The 17,270-nt window shown below is 52.0% G+C and overlaps 2 protein-coding genes across 6 annotated transcripts in view; one reads left to right on the top strand and one right to left on the bottom strand.

Moving 5' to 3' along the window:
- The window catches only part of LOC111148529 (apoptogenic 1, mitochondrial), a 28,083-nt gene extending 14,987 nt beyond the window's left edge, over positions 1 to 13,096 (bottom strand). For all 3 annotated transcript variants that reach the window (XM_022505159.1, XM_022505160.1, XM_022505161.1), the window contains exon 1: positions 12,950 to 13,096. In XM_022505159.1, the coding sequence (XP_022360867.1) occupies positions 12,950 to 13,072 (123 nt within the window). In that variant the 5' untranslated portion in view covers positions 13,073 to 13,096. The remainder of the gene's footprint in view (positions 1 to 12,949) is intronic.
- Positions 12,357 to 16,853, top strand: LOC111148528 (BCL2 associated athanogene 5). 3 transcript variants are annotated; one of them, XM_022505156.1, is made up of 2 exons: positions 12,357 to 12,637; positions 15,268 to 16,853. In XM_022505156.1, the coding sequence occupies exon 2, from the start codon at positions 15,296 to 15,298 to the stop codon at positions 16,637 to 16,639; it is 1,344 nt and encodes a 447-aa protein (XP_022360864.1). In that variant the 5' UTR covers positions 12,357 to 12,637; positions 15,268 to 15,295; the 3' UTR covers positions 16,640 to 16,853. The 3 variants fall into 3 exon arrangements, with proteins under 3 accessions (XP_022360864.1, XP_022360866.1, XP_022360865.1); XM_022505158.1 differs by lacking the exon at positions 12,357 to 12,637 and adding an exon at positions 13,428 to 13,445; XM_022505157.1 differs by lacking the exon at positions 12,357 to 12,637 and adding an exon at positions 13,818 to 13,900.
- Positions 16,854 to 17,270: the final 417 nt, after the last annotated feature.

Here is a 17,270-nt window from a genome sequence, read left to right as displayed (position 1 = left end):
TGGGCGCACATTCACTCAGGCCCCTGGACTCAGCCCTTGAGAAGTGAGCTGAAGAACCACGTGTGCGGAGTGCCGGGACAGGGTAATGGGGTGACAGCATTAGGGAGGGCACATCAATGTGACGCGCACTGGGTGTTCTGTGAAACTGATGAATCGCCCCCCTCCACCTCGGAAACCAGTAACACATTACGCTGATTCATTGAATTTAAATTGAGAAAATGGTCACTCAAAGCCTGTTATACAAATGTTTAACTTAAATGCATGTCAATGATCACAGATTAAAGTATTATTTCACAGAAAAAATATGCTTGGAAAAGTGCCAAGATAGATGTGCAGATGTTCCTGCAATTCAACATTTCCAGAGCAACGACACAGGAGGCCCCCAGAGGGGTGCGAGGAGGGACCTCAACCCCAGGCCTGCTCCAGGGGGATGCAAGGACTCTGTGGGGGCAGAGGGGCCAGGAGCCTTTCTCTGCTGTGGCTGGGGGTGGATCTGGGGGCTGCAAGCCCGCGGAGTAGAGAGTAGCACGGGGCAACGGTGAGGACTCGGTGGGGCCGCCCCTCACCAGTGAGCTGGTACGTGTTTAAGGGACATGGAAGATCATAACTTGGCTGGTACCAGGATGTGCGGCACACACTTCACAAATAATAATGAACTACGATACTCTTCCTCATAAATTCCACAGCCAATTGATTCTTTTTTTTTTTTTTTAAAGATTTTATTTATTTATTTGACAGAGAGAGATCACAAGTAGGCAGAGAGGCAGGCAGAGAGAGGGAGGGAAGCAGGCTCCCTGCTGAGCAGAGAGCCCGATGCGGGACTCGATCCCAGGACCCTGAGATCATGACCCGAGCCGAAGGCAGCGGTTTAACCCACTGAGCCACCCAGGCGCCCCAAAAGGTATACTGATTCTTACAAACTGTTCTCATCAATCGTTTTAACAACAGCTTTGGTGAGAAATGATTCACATACTATACAATTAGCCCCATTAAAGAATGCAGTTCAGTGTTTCTAGCGTGTTCCCAGAGATGTGCAACCACTGCCAATCGTGAACATGTCCCCGCCCCAAGAAGGCGGCTGTCTCTCCCAGCAGGGACTCCCCATTCTCCTTCCCCAGCTCTTGGCAACCAAAGCCCCACTTTGCCCCTGAATGGATTCGCCCATCGCGGACATTTCACGTACATGGACTAGTGCAGTCTGTGCTCTTTCCAGGCGTCCTTCTCTCAAGGCTCACCCGCGTTGTAGCACACATCAGTACCTCATGCCTTTTTATGGCTGAGGGATACTTCATAGCATGGATGTACACATTTGTTTTATCCATTCATCAGCTGAGGACATCTGGATTGTTTCCATCTGGGGGCTAATTTTTTTTTTTAAGATTTTGTTTATTTACTTTTGAGAGAGCGCGAGCGCGCCCCAGCGAGCACACACACGCACCAGCAGGAGGCGCAGAGGGAAAGAAAGAGAATCCCAAGCAGACGCCCAGCTGAGCACGGAGTCGGACAGGGGCTCGATCCCACGACCCCAGACCACCACCTGCACAGAAACCAGGAGTCAGACAGACGCCGGCGGCCTGCACCACCCAGGCGCCCCTCGGGCGATCACGGCCAGTGCTGCTGCAGCCGCTCAGGTCGACTGTCGCGCGCCGCACACACGGGAGCAGGCCTGCTGGTTCACACGGCTCTGTGCTGTACCTCGGAAACCGCCAAACTCTCCCGGAGCGGCTGCGCCATTTCACGTTCCCTCCAGTGTGCACAGGGTTCCCATCCCTCCGTGTCCTCTGCGTCCTTGTCAGCACTCCTCCGTACAGCACCTCTGTTCTCACCGTCGCTGTCCTCGGAGGCGGGAAGCGCTCTCACTGCCTTCTTTCGCTGAGTTCCGCCGAAATCTATTACTGGCCGGCCCAGGCCTGGGAGTGCTAGTGTCAGTCAGCGCACTTGAGACTCAGGTTACTCGGTATTAAGGACAAGAAAAGGGGCGCCTGGGTGGCTCAGTGGGTTAAGCCTCTGCCTTCAGCTCGGGTCATGATCTCAGGGTCCTGGGATCGAGCCCCTCATCGGGCTCTCTGCTAGGCGGGGAGCCTGCTTCCTCCTCTCTCTGCCTGCCTCTCTGCCTGCTTGTGATCCATCCAATAAATAAATAAAATCTTTAAAAAAAAAAAAAAAGGACAAGATAAACATGAAACAAGCCATATTTGCCAACGACATGAGAAATTTGTTTCTGAACGCTAGAAGAGTACTTCCTCAGTTGGGGCGTCTCACAGTGTAATGGTAACAGACAAGACACACCTGTTAATTCAAGCTCTCTTCCTAGCTTTTCTCCCTCACTTCCCTAGGTCAAGTCAATCAACCAAGTAATAAATTGAGCCCTGGTTTAGCACATTTGGGGATTTCCATGGTGTAAATACCTCCACCATGGACAGTTTCGAGCAGCCTATTATTATATGGTGTTTCTACCATGTAGATACAACAGTCATAAACAACCTCACAAGCAGAGAACACTGTAAAATGTAGTAAAATAAACAGAAGTGATAGAGTTTAAGTACATATTATCTTTGCTTTTTTTTTTTTTAAAGATTTTATTTATTTATTTGAGGGAGAATGAATGAGAGAGAGCATGAGAGAGGAGAAGGTCAGAGGGAGAAGCAGACTTCCCAAGGAGCTGGGAGCCCGATGCGGGACTCGATCCTGGAAGCCCAGGATCATGACCTGAGCCGAAGGCAGTTGCTCAACCAACTGAGCCACCCAGGCGCCCTCTTTGCTTTTAATAGAATTTATTTCAGTATATAATTATCAGTAACAGCCATTTATTAGCAAAATTCCTGAAAACGCAGCAAGTGGCTCTCTTTACAGTGGGGTGTGAGTGCTAAGTGCGTCCTTGAACACGTGCCTGCACACACTCCCCATTCTGGATCCCACCACAAATGCACTCGCCTGGTCACCCCAGTTCCCCACTGCCTTTCTTCAACAGGGCGCATAACACCCTGCACACCTCCTTAACCAGGTTACTCAAGAAGATTTATGGAAATGTAGTCAAAAAGCAGTTTAAATATTTACAGTTTTATACCGTGCAGAAGGCAGAGCTTTCCCTCGCATACCCCCCTTGCGGTCTGCAGCTGGACCTGAGAGTTAAATTGATCTAAGACAAATCCACACAAGACACCCAAGTCTCTTGGGGCACCTGGGTGGCTCAGTGGGTTAAAGCCTCTGCCTTCGGCTCAGGTCGTGATCCCAGAGTCCTGTGACTGAGCCCCGCATCTAGCTTTCTGCTCAGCAGGGAACCTGCTTCCCTTCCTCTCTCTGCCTGCCTCTCTGCCTACTTGTGATCTCTATCAGATAAGTAAATAAAATCTTAAAAAAAAAAAAAGACACCCAAGTCTCACATGTGCCCAGGCCCCCAGGGGAAATGAAGACCCAGAGAGTGGCCTGGGCTGATACACCAGGTTGAACAAAAAGCACCAACTGTGGAAAAGTAACTGAAATACATGGGAGACTAGAGGAAGATGAGAATTATTTTAATCAAGAAGGTTCCTTCCCTCCCGGGAGAGGGAGGGTGTCTTTCACCAGGAGCTTGAGGTTGGGCCTTTTGGAAGAACAGAAGGGATCAAACCACCCTTTCTAGCACCTACTGCTTCTCTGATACCAGATGCCAAGTGGCCTGGAAAGCGGCATGTCCCCCCCACCCCCACCCCCAGCACCGTGGAGAACCACAGCTCACACCATTCGCTCACATATCTAGAATGGTTTCATCTTCCTAAATACAATTTATGAGAAAACAGATGAAACCCAACAGACTTCCAAAATTATCAACATAATGGCAAAGTTTGTTTCCTGTATGTCTTCTAGAAGCAAGCCAACATTTAAGTGTATATGTATTAGAAAAACAGGGGCACCTGGGTGGCTCAGTGGGTTAAGCCTCTGCCTTTGGCTCAGGTCATGGTCTCAGGGTCCTGGGATTGAGCCCCGCATCGGGCTCTCTGCTCAGCGGGGAGACCGTTTCCCCCACCCCTCCGCCTGCCTCCCTACTTGTGAGGTCTGTCAAATAAATAGATAAAATCTTAAAAAAAAAAAAAAAAAGAATAAGGAAAAACTTTTTTAAAGACACAGTTCTAAAACTAACTGTGCGGTTTTTGCCTTAAAAGATCTGCCAACTAACCTCACTTTTTGAGCAATGCCTCTCAGCACACTCCGCGGCCTCCCCCAACACTTCTCCTGTTATCACCTTTGGGGTTCTGCAGCACGACACTAGGCGACTGACAACGTCTGTTTCAAGTTAGCTTACGGCAGGATCGCGGCCAGTATTTTCACTTACGTAACTGGAACTTTCTCGCAGAGGCAAGACCTCTGATCAAAGTTAGAAAGAGTCACATGCGATCCTTTGAGAAGCCTTAGTGTCTAGGGCTGGAACAATAAGCTTTGCACAATTCTGGCCTGGGTTCCGCCCTGGCCCCAGGCGACACTGAACCGTGGCATTTCCCCACACACACCGGGACTCAAGTATTCAAACAGCCGCACCCAGCTTCTCCTGCAGTGAGGCTCACAGTGTGTGAGCCAGCGATCGTCAGCACCGGGTTTCCGTCCCCTCGACAATTCTGGGACGGGCTGGTCTGAGCCGCTCCAGCTGCCTGGGGACCACACCCTCCCGTCTACTCGTCTACTCGGGCTCCACACCCACTGAGACAGCGAAGCAATCTCTCCAAACCCCCATTAAACCATGCTCCCCCTTCCCTTAAAACCTCAGTGGTTACTCATTACCCTCGGGACAGAGTCGAACCCCTCCTGTGGCCTGGCAGTCTGGGGTTTTGCCCCCACCCATAGGAGCCTCCTTCAGTGACACCCCAGCCTGCTTCAGTCCCTCCCGACCCTGTGCACGTTCTCCCTGCACCCTTCCCTCCTGCTCATGGTCACAGACCTCAGGTTCAAGGACAGGTCTCCAGGAGCTCCCGAGGCTCCCCACAGCTCTTGCTCGTTCCTGCTTCTCGCACCAGACCGTGAGCCCGTGGCGGCCCCGGCTGCGTCTGTCTGTTCTCCAGTCGGGACCCACACTTGTCAGAACAATGTTCTTCCCAGGCTTAATCATTCCTGTTGACTCTCTCTCTGTTTATGCAAGAAATCCACTCCATCTTCAAAAAGCTCAATTTAGGGGCGCCTGGGTGGCTCAGTCATTGGGCATCTGCCTTCAGCTCAGGTCACGATCCCAGCATCCTGGGATCGAGCCCCGCGTGGGGCTCCCTGCTCGGCGGGAAGCCTGTTTCTCCCACTCCCGCTCCTCCTGCTTGTGTTCCCTCTCTCGCTGCGTCTCTGTCAAATAAACAAATAAAATCTTTAAAAAAAAAAAAAAAGCTCAATTTATATGAACTGTTTGGTGGAAGGACAGCCAACAAGTCAGAGATTGGAATTACTGAACCGCAGCAATGTCCAGAAGTTCTGAGGCGCCGAATACCATCACTGTCCGGTGTCCCTTACATCTTGCATCCTTTTTTTTTTTAGATTTTACTGATTTATGTGACAGAGACAGCGAGAGAGGGAACACAAGCAGGGGGAGTGGGAGAAGGAGAAGCAGGCCTCCCACCGAGCAGGGAACCTGATGTGGGGCTTGTTCCCAGGACCCCAGGATCATAACCTGAGCCGAAGGCAGACACTTAATGACTGAGCCCCCCGGGCGCCCATATATTTGGGGTTCTTGAGGATGGTTAACTGTTAGTTCCTGACAAGTTTCCAGACTTTCCAAAGTCTGGATAGTCAGAGAAGCGGAACCTCGGTGAGCATTCTGGAGCAAGATTCACACACAGTGGGAGAACAGGGCAGGGCTGGTGTAGGCGGACCGGTCAGACCTGCAGGGGATGTGGGAGCCAGACTGACAGGCGGACTGAGGCGGGGGCGGGGGGGGGGGCACGATGGGAGAAGCCCAGCCACTGCCGTCACCCCTGCATGGCCACGACTGCTGCAGGTCCCCAACAGACCGTGGACTGCTGCGTCCTAGCCGTGCTCGGTCGGACTTCATGCTACATTCATTTCTTCCTGCGGGTTCAGACATCTCACACTGGATCATGTTTACTTCGGCCTCGTCCTTCTGAAGTGCTTCTCTCACGCAGTTGGACGCCTCACAAGAGACAGAGCCAGGTGGAAAGTTCCAGATGAAGGGCCGGCGACTCCACAGACGGGAATTCCTGCTTGCTGGGAGAGAGCAGCAGGGCCCTGCTGGCAGAAAGACACCCTGATCTGCTTCCCTAAGCCCGGAAACTGCTGCTTGTCATCGGACACGGATCTGATACTACCCTGGCCCGACAGTCCTTCTCAGCTACAGCGAGACGGCGCGCCGCCGATCTTTAACATTTCATCCACGTTCTAAGAACAATACGTGATCTCTGTGGTTTCCACTGTTTCAGAAAAAGCCTTTAAAAGAAAAACCCTCCACGAATATTTCTGGGCTTTTGCCCCAAAGCCTTTAGTCTTAGAAACTAAAGGTGATTCAGACAAAGGGACCAAGTGGGTGGAAACAGAGACGGCCACCCCAGGCTCACCCCTGCGGACTTCCATCCCAAGCCGGGGGCCCCCCCTCCCCCAAGCTGACCGAGGGTTCTGGCGGACAGCAGCACGCAGACAGATGGACAGGTGTCACCCCAACCATGCTTCACCAGTTCTACCACCTTCCAGACCCGTACCCCAGCCTCTCCTTGCAGGCTGCGTATCAGGAAGTGTCAAGGAGTCACCCCGACAATTCACGGCTCTTCCGAGCGACCCACACGGGATGAAGGCAGCTCAAAGAGGCCCCAGGAGAGCTCAGGTCCTCCTCGTCTGTAGCTTCGCGACGGCGCACGTGCTGCGGGCGAGGGGCGGGCTGTGTCGCCGTGCTCAGCTCTCCGCTGTCATCCCAGCGATTCCATCTCAACTGTGGCAGAGGCCCCTCTTCCGCTCTCCCCTATAAATACACGTTCTGTCTCTGCACATCCAAGGGCTGCTATTTAAAAGGGAGGAGAAGGGGCTTGGGGAGGAAAAAGTCCTTCTGTAAAAGGCAGAATGTCTCTGAGGTCAGAGTAATCACTGTAATTTATGGTTCTCACAGCATCGGCCTGTAAAGCGCAGTCAGCTCAGGGCGGCCAGCTCAGGGCGGCGCAGGCGCCCCAGCAGGATGAGAGGCGGGACGGGAGGCGGGCGGTACAAGCCGGGACCTCGCAGCAGCGCGGCCGGCGAGCAGCGGGCCCTCGTCCCCCTTCACAGAGGAAGGAGCGCGTGTGCACCTGCTTGTCAGACGGGCACGCACCTTCCGCACTTTCCCGAGTGCAAACTGCCAGCCAGGCAGCCCCGCGCTGGGCTCTGTCCTGCTGATAGGCCCAGCCGCATTCTCCATCCCTCGGGCCCTCCAGCAGGCCCCCGAGCTCTCCCCACACGCTCCCACTCTGCTGCGCACCACCCCAAGCCAGGATCTGGGATGGAAGACTTTCCCCCAAGGCCTCCTTCCCAGACGGGCCGTACGTGCCACAAAGCTCCAGAGTCAAAGTGTCCCACTATCGGCCACTGGGGTAACCAGCGGGCGAAGATGAAAGGAGCAGATGTTGGCAAATTTCAGCGCTCCTGCAGGTGTTTCCCGGTCTGTCATCCAGACGCGTCAGAGATGGGAACTGAAAGTCTGACCTTCTGGAGGGCTGGAGTCCCCCATCTCCCACCCAGACAGAGGCTAGACAGATCGGCACACCACAGTCAGCAGTACATAAAAAGACTAGCACATCAGGACCAAACGCGTTTATACTGCGCGTGAAAACTTAACATCAGAAAATCAGTCAATCCGGGACGCCTGGGTGGCTCAGTTGGTTAAGCAGCTGCCTTCGGCTCAGGTCATGATCCCAGCGTCCTGGGATCGAGTCCCACATCGGGCTCCTTGCTCGTCGGGGAGCCTGCTTCTCCCTCTGCCTCTGCCTGCCATTCTGTCTGCCTGTGCTTGCTCTCTCTCCCTCTCTCTCTCTCTGACAAATAAATAAATAAAATCTTTAAAAAAAAAAATAAATAAATAAATAAAAAAAAGAAAAAAAAGAAAATCAGTCAATCCTAAGGGAAGAAGACAAACCCCCAACTGAGAAGCAGTCGTCTCAAAAAAAAAAAAAAAAAGTCAAATGTGAACGTGGTCAAGGCTCTCGATTACAGCTTTCCATTTACAGAAAACACACAGATGGAAGGACATAAATCAGACCAGGGGGACGCCAAGAGCAAGGTGCAGACTGTGGGGATTCCACAGGACACATCCTGCCCCTGCTCCCAAATAAACTGCTTTGAAAAACGGAAGAGGATGATCAAAACCTACAGAGTAAAAGAGAACTAAGAGAATATCAATCAGGGCGCCTGGGTGGCTCAGTGGGTTAAGCCGCTGCCTTCAGCTCAGGTCATGATCTCAGGGTCCTGGGATAGAGCCCCGCATAGGGCTCTCTGCTCAGCAGGGAGCCTGCTTCCTCTTCTCTCTCTGCCTGCCTCTCTGCCTACTTGTGATCTCTCTCTGTCAAATAAATAAATTAAAAAAAAAAAAAGAGAATATCAATCAACTGCAATGTGCAGACCTTGTCTACATCCTTTTTTCTTTTTTTTCTTTGCATCCTTAACACAATTGGAAAAACCTGAACAGTGAATATTTGCTGGAATTAAAGAATTTTAATATTTTAGTTATTACATATGGAAACAATTACAAATGAAACATGCATTCTGGTATTTGCCACAAAACGATCTGGGAGGGGGATGGGTGGGGTAAAGATGTGATAAAACACCCCACCCCCCACCCCCGGTAGCTAACTGTACAGGGAGCAATTCTTTATATTCTTCCATTTATGCATGGTTGTGTTTTTTTTGTTGTTGTACTTATTTATTTACTTGACAGAGTGACACAGTGAGAGAGGGAGCACAAGCAGGGAGAGCAGGAGAGGGAGAAGCAGGCTTCCTGCTGAGCAGGGAGCCTGATGCGGGGCTTGATCCCAGGACCCCGGGATCATGATCTGAGCCCAAGGCAGACGCTTAATGACTGAGCCACCCAAGAGGCCCATTCTGCATGTTTTAAATTTCCTGTAAGTAACAAGAAAAGAAATGAGTGCAACTGTGCACATTAACAGAATAAGGGGAAACCCTGTAATTGCTTCACTTGATGAAAAAGCACATGGGGAAACGAAAACACCAGACTGAGAGTGAGAATGGCTCCCTTTAGCCCTGCTGGGTAACACCAGGCCAGTCACTCCACCTCTCTGGGCCCTGGGCCCTTGTCTTGAGAATAATGGAGTTTAATCATATAACTTTTTTAAAGATTTATGTATGTATTTGAGAGAGGGGAGGGGCAAAGGGAGAGGAAGAGAGAGTATTCACGGGCAGACCACCCATTAGCCTAGAGCCTGACAGGATGTGGGGTTCAATCCCAGGACTCTGACATCATGACCTGAACTGAAATCAAGAGTCAGAAGCTCAACTGACAGAGCCACCCAGGGGCCCCTGACCACAGGATTTTAAAGTCCTCTGCCCCAGTTTTCATTTTTTTCCCAACAAACATATTGAAAGCTTTTTAAATACTAGAAATATCCATGTTAATTTTAAAATCCTCTCACCAGCTTCTCATTTATCTGGCATTTAACTTCCTCATATTTACTGGGAATCTACACTTGTGTGTTGGGGGTGTGGGCTGAAGATCATTCTCTTTAATGCAAATGTAAGCAAAACAGGGGATCAGTACATCTACTGTTCATTTGTAAATATTGCCTCTCCATACTGAGGGCGTGTTTGTTATTTTTTTTTATCCACAATTACTAGAAGAAAAATTTTACTTCATTATCTTCCAGATACAGGAAGTACAACACAGATACTCCCCATGTGCAAGCACTGTGATCCTGAGGATATTTTTCAATCTGTCCATACTTTAAATCTTCTCATGTGTAAAATGGGGATGATAAAAGCATTTCCTTCATTGATATGTGAAAATAAATAAACTAAAATATGCAAAGCTCAGGGCTCCTGAGTGGCTCAGTTGGTTAAGCCTCTGCCTTCCGCGCAGGTCATGATCCGGGTTCCTGGGATGGAGCCCCGCACTGGGCCCCCTGCTCAGCAGGGAGCCTGCTTCTCCCTCTGCCTGCTGCTCCCCCTGCTTGTGTGCACGCACTCTCTCTCTCTCTCTCTCTCTCTGTCAAATAAATAATTAAATAAAATCTTTAAAATAAAATAAAATTTAAAAACTACGCAAAGCTTTCAGAGCGGGGCATGCAAATGCTCAATAAATGTTAATTATTACTATGTTAATGAGATTCAGGACTACAAGCGAATATGAAGGCATATCACGTAACCAGCGGTTCTCTAACTTGTGACCCATATTAGACACCCCCATAAAATCCTGATGTCATACTTCAATGAACCTGGGTGGGAGAGGGTGGGGAAACTAGCCAAGCCAAGAGAATAAATAAGTGTCTTGACGCCAGGGCCACATCCCAGACCAATCACATCTTTTTTTTAGTCTTCCGAATGTGTAAACAAGTTTAGGAGCCAAAGATGTAACCTCCATAGGTAAAGAATAAAGGGGTGTGAAGTGACTAGAGAACACTTAATTTAAGAGCTGATTTGTTTTGTAATTTATTTATTTATTCTAAAACTAGATGGGGCGCCTCGGTGGCTCAGTTGGTTAAGCCACTGCCTTACGCTCAGGTCATGGTCCTGGAGTCCTGGGATTGAGTCCCCTATGGGGCTTCCCCTGCTCTGCAGGGAGCCTGCATCTCCCTGTCCCTCGGCCTCTCCCCCTGCTTGTGCTCTCTGTCAAATAAATACATAAAATCTTAAAAATAAGTAAATAAATAGGTGCGCCTGAGTGGCTCAGTTGGTTAAGCTACTGCCTTCGGCTCAGGTCATGATCCCAGAGTCCTGGGATCGAGTCCCACGTCGGGCTCTCTGCTCGCCAAGGAGTCTGTTTCTCCCACTGACCTCTCTCCTCTCATACTCTCTCTCTCTCTCAAATAAATAAAATATTAAAAAAAGAAAAGAAAAAAAAAGTAGTGAGCAAAGGAAAGAAAAAAGAGGCAGACAAACCAAGAAACAGACTCTTAAATTACAGAGAACAAATCGATGGTTACCAGGGGAGAGGTGGGTGGGGAATGGGGCTTAAGGAGCACACCTGTGATGAGCTCCAGGTCACGTGTGGGCGTGCTGAATCACTGTATTATATCGTGAAGTTAATAACACGTATGGTAACTGTACTGGAATTAAATTTAAAAACTTAATTAAAAATATGCTGTGTGAACTAAACGTACAGGATTTAAATATATCTACTTAAATAAAGAAAACAGAAGGTTTACAACATGTTACTTTTGAGAAGACCTAACATTTAAAATCAAAGTCTGAAAGACAACAATCTCTCCGTGCTGCAGGAATTTAATTATCTGGAGAACCAGCCGTGTACTCCGCAAACACTCAAAGACAAGACCGAACACAAAGGAACACATAATGCCCTAAAGTAAACTGTTCCTTTAAGTTCCATACATACGTAGCATAACAGGGCACACATCCTAAAAAACAAAAAACAAAAAACACACAACACCACAGGTCACAATGCTAGAACAGGACGAGGTCTGAGTCCTGGGCCAGCTACTCCCCATCATCACAATCAACACCGTCACAGGCTTAGACACCAGCTCCCTAGTCACTTTGGGACTACAATGGGAAGGTCTCACCCTGAGGGTTAGACCCACGGTAAGATTTGCTTTAACCAAAGGCTAGGGAGCAATAAAGAAAACTGTGTGTGGGTTCTACCTTCTTTTTTTTTTTTCCCCAAGATTTTATTTCTAAGTAACGTCTACACTCAACGTGGGGGCTTGAACTCCCAGTCCCCAGATCGAGAGTTGCATGCTCCACCGACGGAGCCAGCCAGGAGCCCCTTGTGTGTTCTTTTTTCCAGCACTAGTTCTGGAATAAGCTAAAGTAAGTTCTCACCCTCCGGGCAGCTGTAGATGCGGTTTCGAATACATGTAGAATAAGCTCCTGCCCAAAGACCGAGACGCTGCCGGTTTCTATGCTGCGGGAAATATAAGTCACAGCTGCGGCCGCTGTAACAGGGAACTGAGCCGGTGACCAGTCCTCCGGCTAACTTCCTGCCGAAACTGGAAGCTAGACGGAACTTGGAAGCTGGGTCTACAGAAGCATGCTAACAGCAACAAACTCGCGGAAATGAAAATGTACAGGCGAACGCCTTCTGGAATTCTTCACCGGCCCTCTTTACCGCAGGTCCTCCCGCCTCCATCCTCAGGCTGTTGGCAGAGGTGGGCTTTGTCTGAACAGCTTATCTGCAGCCCATTCCGCACCTCGGGGAGCACTGTCACGGGAGGCTGGACTCAAAGCCCAGGACCCCGCAGACACAACATCCCTCCCCAAAGACGTGCGACTAGTAAGAACTGTCATTCTTTGTCGCTGCAGGCATGGACATGAACCTGCCATCCGCGACACGCACGTATGCAGCTTCCGGGCAAGGAAAACTATCCGAGCGGTTTTCCCACAAGCCGCGGCGAGGTGTGCCACCGCTTGCAGGGAGCCACTAGCAATCTGGAGGACGTCAAAACGCAGACCAAAACGACAGAACACGCTGCGCCCATGAGGCGCTCTTCCACTCTAACAACCATCTTCGAGAAGAGAGAAGGTGCGTACACACTCGCCAGAGGCCTCCGCCGCAACAGCGTAGGTTCTGTCAACAGTCCCCGGGCTGGCGGCGACACCCTCGGCTCTGGCCAGACCCTCCAGACCTGGGGGCTCCGAGGCCGGGAGGTCGGGCACCCCTCAAGCGGCGGACTGCTCCCTCTCCGCGCCCCCGCCCCCCGCGGGCCCTGCTCCCTGAGAGCTCGGCTGACGCCGCAGCCGGGCACAAAGGGGTGTGGGGCCCACAGGTGTCCCTGGGTCCGTCGCCACTGGCGGTTCACCCTCCCGGCCCGCCCTCTGCAGGACCCCCGCTTACCCGGCCGGACGCCGCATCCCTGCGCTCCGCGCCGCGCTCGGGGGCGAGCTGACAGCCGGGGCCAGCGAAGGCGCGGCAAAGCGGAGGGACAAGTACCCTCCTCGAAGGCCGCAGGGCCGCCATGGCCAACGTCCCCCGACGGCCGCAGCGCACGGCAGAGCCGCGACGGCGCGAGGGGCTGCCTTACGGCACGGTCGCAAAGGCGGCGGGAGAAAGCGGCGCGGCCGACCGTGCGCTTTCCCCGCGTAAGACTGGCCTCGCGGGCGACGCGGCGCGGGGGCGGGAGGCCGGTGGCTGCTCTTGCGCTGCGGGCCTTTCCGGGCGGCGGGGTCAAGCGGTAGTGGCGGGCTCGGCGCGGGCGCGGCGCGGCGCCGGAGGACGATTTCCCAGGGCGAGCGCTGTTCGGCCCGGGGCGGGGCCGCGGGGAGGGCGACGGCGGGAGCGGCGGAGTCGCGGGGCGTCGGCGGCGCAGCGCGCGATGGCGCGGGCGGCACAGGTAAGCGCGGCGCGGCGGCGGGAGGGCCCGCGAACCACCCCTGCGCCGGCGCGCCCCCCGCGCCCGCCGGACGGGGTCTCGGCCAGGCACAGCGTCCTGCCTGCGTCCGACGCGGGCCGGCCCGCTCGCCCCCCTCTCGGGGCTTCCGCCCGCCCGGGGGGCTCGGCGGCCCGGCCGAGCGCGGCCGTCCCCTCCCCGCGCGGGCCATTGTGAGGTCAGGGCCGGCGGGCGCATCGGGGGTCCGAGTGAGACCCCCGGAGCGGCCGCTTTGGCCAGTAGCTGCCGCGCCACCGCCGGCCCCTTCACCGGCCGCCGGGTTCAGACCTAGCCGGCAGGGGTGAGAGGGATGCAGCTAGGGGCCCAGCTCCGGTGCCGCACCCCGTAAAGGGCTGACCTTCCACCTCGCCACCTCACCCACGGGAAACCAAGACCAAACCAGCTTAGATCTCTTCTGGGTAAAGTGCTGGCAGGGGAGGGCGAGAAGGGGGCAAGGAAGCCGGGCAGCCCGCCCTTTGGGGGCCTCCGGAGGCCTGTTCCTGGCCGGGACACCCACAAGGGATTGGTGTCCGCTGATCGTCCGTCCTCCTCGTGAGCCGGCGGGAGACACTCAGAGCTTGGGGGGATGCGTTGAGCCACTCCGGCCTCTCAGTGGGAGGCTAATGAATGGATTGTCGCATCTGACGGGTGGGGGGTGGGGAAGGGAGTATGGTGGGGCCTGGGGAGGTCCTAGCCCTCCAGAGGCCAAGGTGGTACTTTGAACACGGTGCCAGTCGCCTTTCCTTTCCATTGGAGGGACAATCTGTGAGCGACTCAGCGGGCGGGGAGAAACGGTCGCTTAGCAGTGAAGGGTGGGGAGGAACGCAGAAGCGGGACTTCTTGGGGGGTGACTGCTGCTAATTGTTCGACCTAGAGCTCCTTTTTCTGGAAACTAGGAATAGCTCTTGGGCCAGGGAGGTGCTGGGATGGCACGGTTAGCTTTGAAGGTGAAACGAGCTGCTGTTGTATGTCGACAAAGGTGCCCAGCTCCTGCCAACAACCAGGGCCGAGGTTAACGTTACCTGAGATTCCTGTACTGTTTCCAAACGGGGTTGACCTCGTGCGCACAGATGCTACTCTGCTCCGGCTGAGGACACAGGACATTCACAGGCTCAGAGCTCCAGCTCATTCCCCACTGCAGTATCCTATCTGCTTTTTTATTTTTTTAAGATTTTATTTATTTATTTGATAGAGACACAGCGAGAGAGGGAACACAAGCAGGGGGAGTGGGAGAGGGAGAAGCAGCCTCCTGCCGAGCAGGGAGCACGATGTGGAGCTTGATCCTGGGACCCTGGGACCATGACCCTAGCTGAAGGCAAAGGCTTAACGACTGAGCCACCCAAGCACCCCTCCTGTCTGCTCTTAATCACGGCTGTGTGAAGGCGCTTTTTAGCAAAGTGGATTAGTCACTGTGTCTACTTGAGTATGGCTGCTTAGATGGCAGTAATGATGGGCCCTTTTTCTTGAATATATCTTTTTATTTATTTATTTATTTATTTAAAAGATTTTATTTATTTATTTGACAGAGAGAGATCACAAGTAGACAGAGAGGCAGGCAGAAAGAGGGAGGGAAGTAGGCTTCCCGCTGAGCAGAGAGCCCGATGCGGGACTCGATCCCAGGACCCTGAGATCATGACCTGAGCCGAAGGCAGTGGCTTAACCCACTGAGCCACCCAGGCGCCCGAATATATCTTTTTAAAGAGAATTTCAGAATAAATGAGTATACGGTTATCTTTCTGTAGCAATGTTGTGTAATTTGGCATTCTCGTCAATTTTTTTTTTATAGTGCTTGTAAAACCGAACACAACAAAAGTATGGATATGGGAAACCAACATCCTGCTATCAGTAGGCTTCAGGAAATCCAAAAGGAAGTAAAAAGCATAGAACAGCAAGTAATTGGCTTCAGTGGTCTGTCAGATGACAAGAATTACAAGAAACTGGAGAGGTTTCTAACGAAACAACTTTTTGAAATAGATTCTGTGGATACTGAAGGAAAAGGAGATATTCAGCAAGCGAGGAAGAGGGCGGCCCAAGAAACAGAGCGTCTTCTCAAAGAGCTGGAGCAGAACGCAAACCACCCCCACCGGATCGAAATAGAGAACATCTTTAAAGAAGCCCAGTCCCTGGTGAAGGAGAAGATTGTGCCCTTTTACAGTGGGGGCAACTGTGTGACTGACGAATTTGAAGAAGGCATCCAGGATATCATCCTGAGGCTGACACACGTCAAAACGGGAGGGAAGATCTCCTTGCGGAAAGCGAGGTATCACACTTTAACCAAAATATGTGCGGTGCAGGAGATCATTGAAGACTGCGTGAAGAAGCAGCCTTCTCTGCCGCTCTCCGAGGACGCCCATCCTTCCGTTGCCAAAATCAACTCGGTGATGTGTGAGGTGAACAAGGCCAGGGGCACCCTGATCGCACTGCTCATGGGAGTGAACAGTAACGAGACCTGCAGGCACCTATCCTGTGTGCTCTCGGGCCTGATCGCGGACCTGGACGCGCTGGACGTGTGCGGGCGGACGGAAATCAGGAACTACCGGCGCGAGGTGGTGGAAGATATCAACAAATTACTGAAGTATTTAGATTTGGAAGAGGAAGCAGATACTACTTACGCGTTCGACCTGGGACAGAATCATTCCATTTTAAAAATAGAAAAGGTCCTCAAGAGAATGAGAGAAATAAAAAATGAACTTCTTCAAGCACAGAATCCTCCCGACTTGTACCTGAGCTCCAAGATGGAGTTGCAGGCTCTGATCGGGCAGTTGGATGAGGTCAGTCTCGAGAAAAACCCTTGCATCCGGGAGGCTCGGAGGAGGGCGGTCATTGAGGTGCAAACCTTGATAACCTATATTGACCTGAAGGAGGCCCTGGAGAAGAGGAAGACGCTGGCTTGCGAGGAGCACCCAGCCCATAAAGCGGTCTGGGACATCCTGGGCAACTTGTCCGAGATCCAGGGCGAAGTTCTCTCGTTTGATGGGAACCGAACCGATAAGAACTACATCCGGCTAGAAGAGCTGCTCACGAAGCAGCTGCTGGCCCTGGACGCCGTGGACCCACAAGGAGAAGAGAGGTGTAAGGCCGCCAGGAAGCAGGCGGTGAAGCTCGCCCAGAACATCCTCAGCTATCTGGACCTGAAGTCCGACGAGTGGGAGTACTAGACGCTGCCGTCTCGCGGGTGGTACTTCCTGTTTTGCACTTTATGTATACTTCTACGTGTTTGTGGAGAGCTGTCAGTTCGCGGAGCCTAGATGTGATTTATACATGCAGATTTCAGTCTCCGTTTTTATGGTTTAAGCAAATTATATTCAGTATCTGCTGCTTTTGATGTTGCGAAACAAATGTCATTACAGCACATTAACTTTTCCATTTGGATCGTTATCCGTATGTTGTGTGGTTTTTGGGGGGGTTTTTAAATCAGAAAGTGACGGGCAGCTTTTGTCATTTTTAAGGGGGCTGTGCAAGCACTGGGGTGCAGGTCTTTCAGGATCTAGATACAGACGTAGGCTGACAGGACGCTGGAACGATTATGAGACGGGGAGATTTTTGGTTAGAAGTAAGGTCCAAACATAAAGCAGACCATGGTATGTCCTGTTGTGCTACCTACAGCAGAGAGCTTGGGGGCTTTCTCCTTTGTTTCCGAGGCCTGATTGGTTCAACCCAAGTTAATAGGGTGAGGGGTTTTTTGTTTTCAGATTTTCTGTTTTTTTTTTCTTTTTTTCATAAGCATTTTTTGTTTGGAAAATGGTGTCTGTATTTTCCCCCATACTCTGCCTTTAGAGGGGAAACTCT

The sequence above is a fragment of the Enhydra lutris genome, unplaced genomic scaffold (assembly GCF_002288905.1).
Source record: "Enhydra lutris kenyoni isolate GAN:26980312 unplaced genomic scaffold, ASM228890v2 scaffoldscaffold20, whole genome shotgun sequence".
NCBI classification, from domain to species: domain Eukaryota; kingdom Metazoa; phylum Chordata; class Mammalia; order Carnivora; family Mustelidae; genus Enhydra; species Enhydra lutris.
Note: the sequence above shows the minus strand (reverse complement) of the source record. Positions and strands in the feature narration are given on the sequence as shown.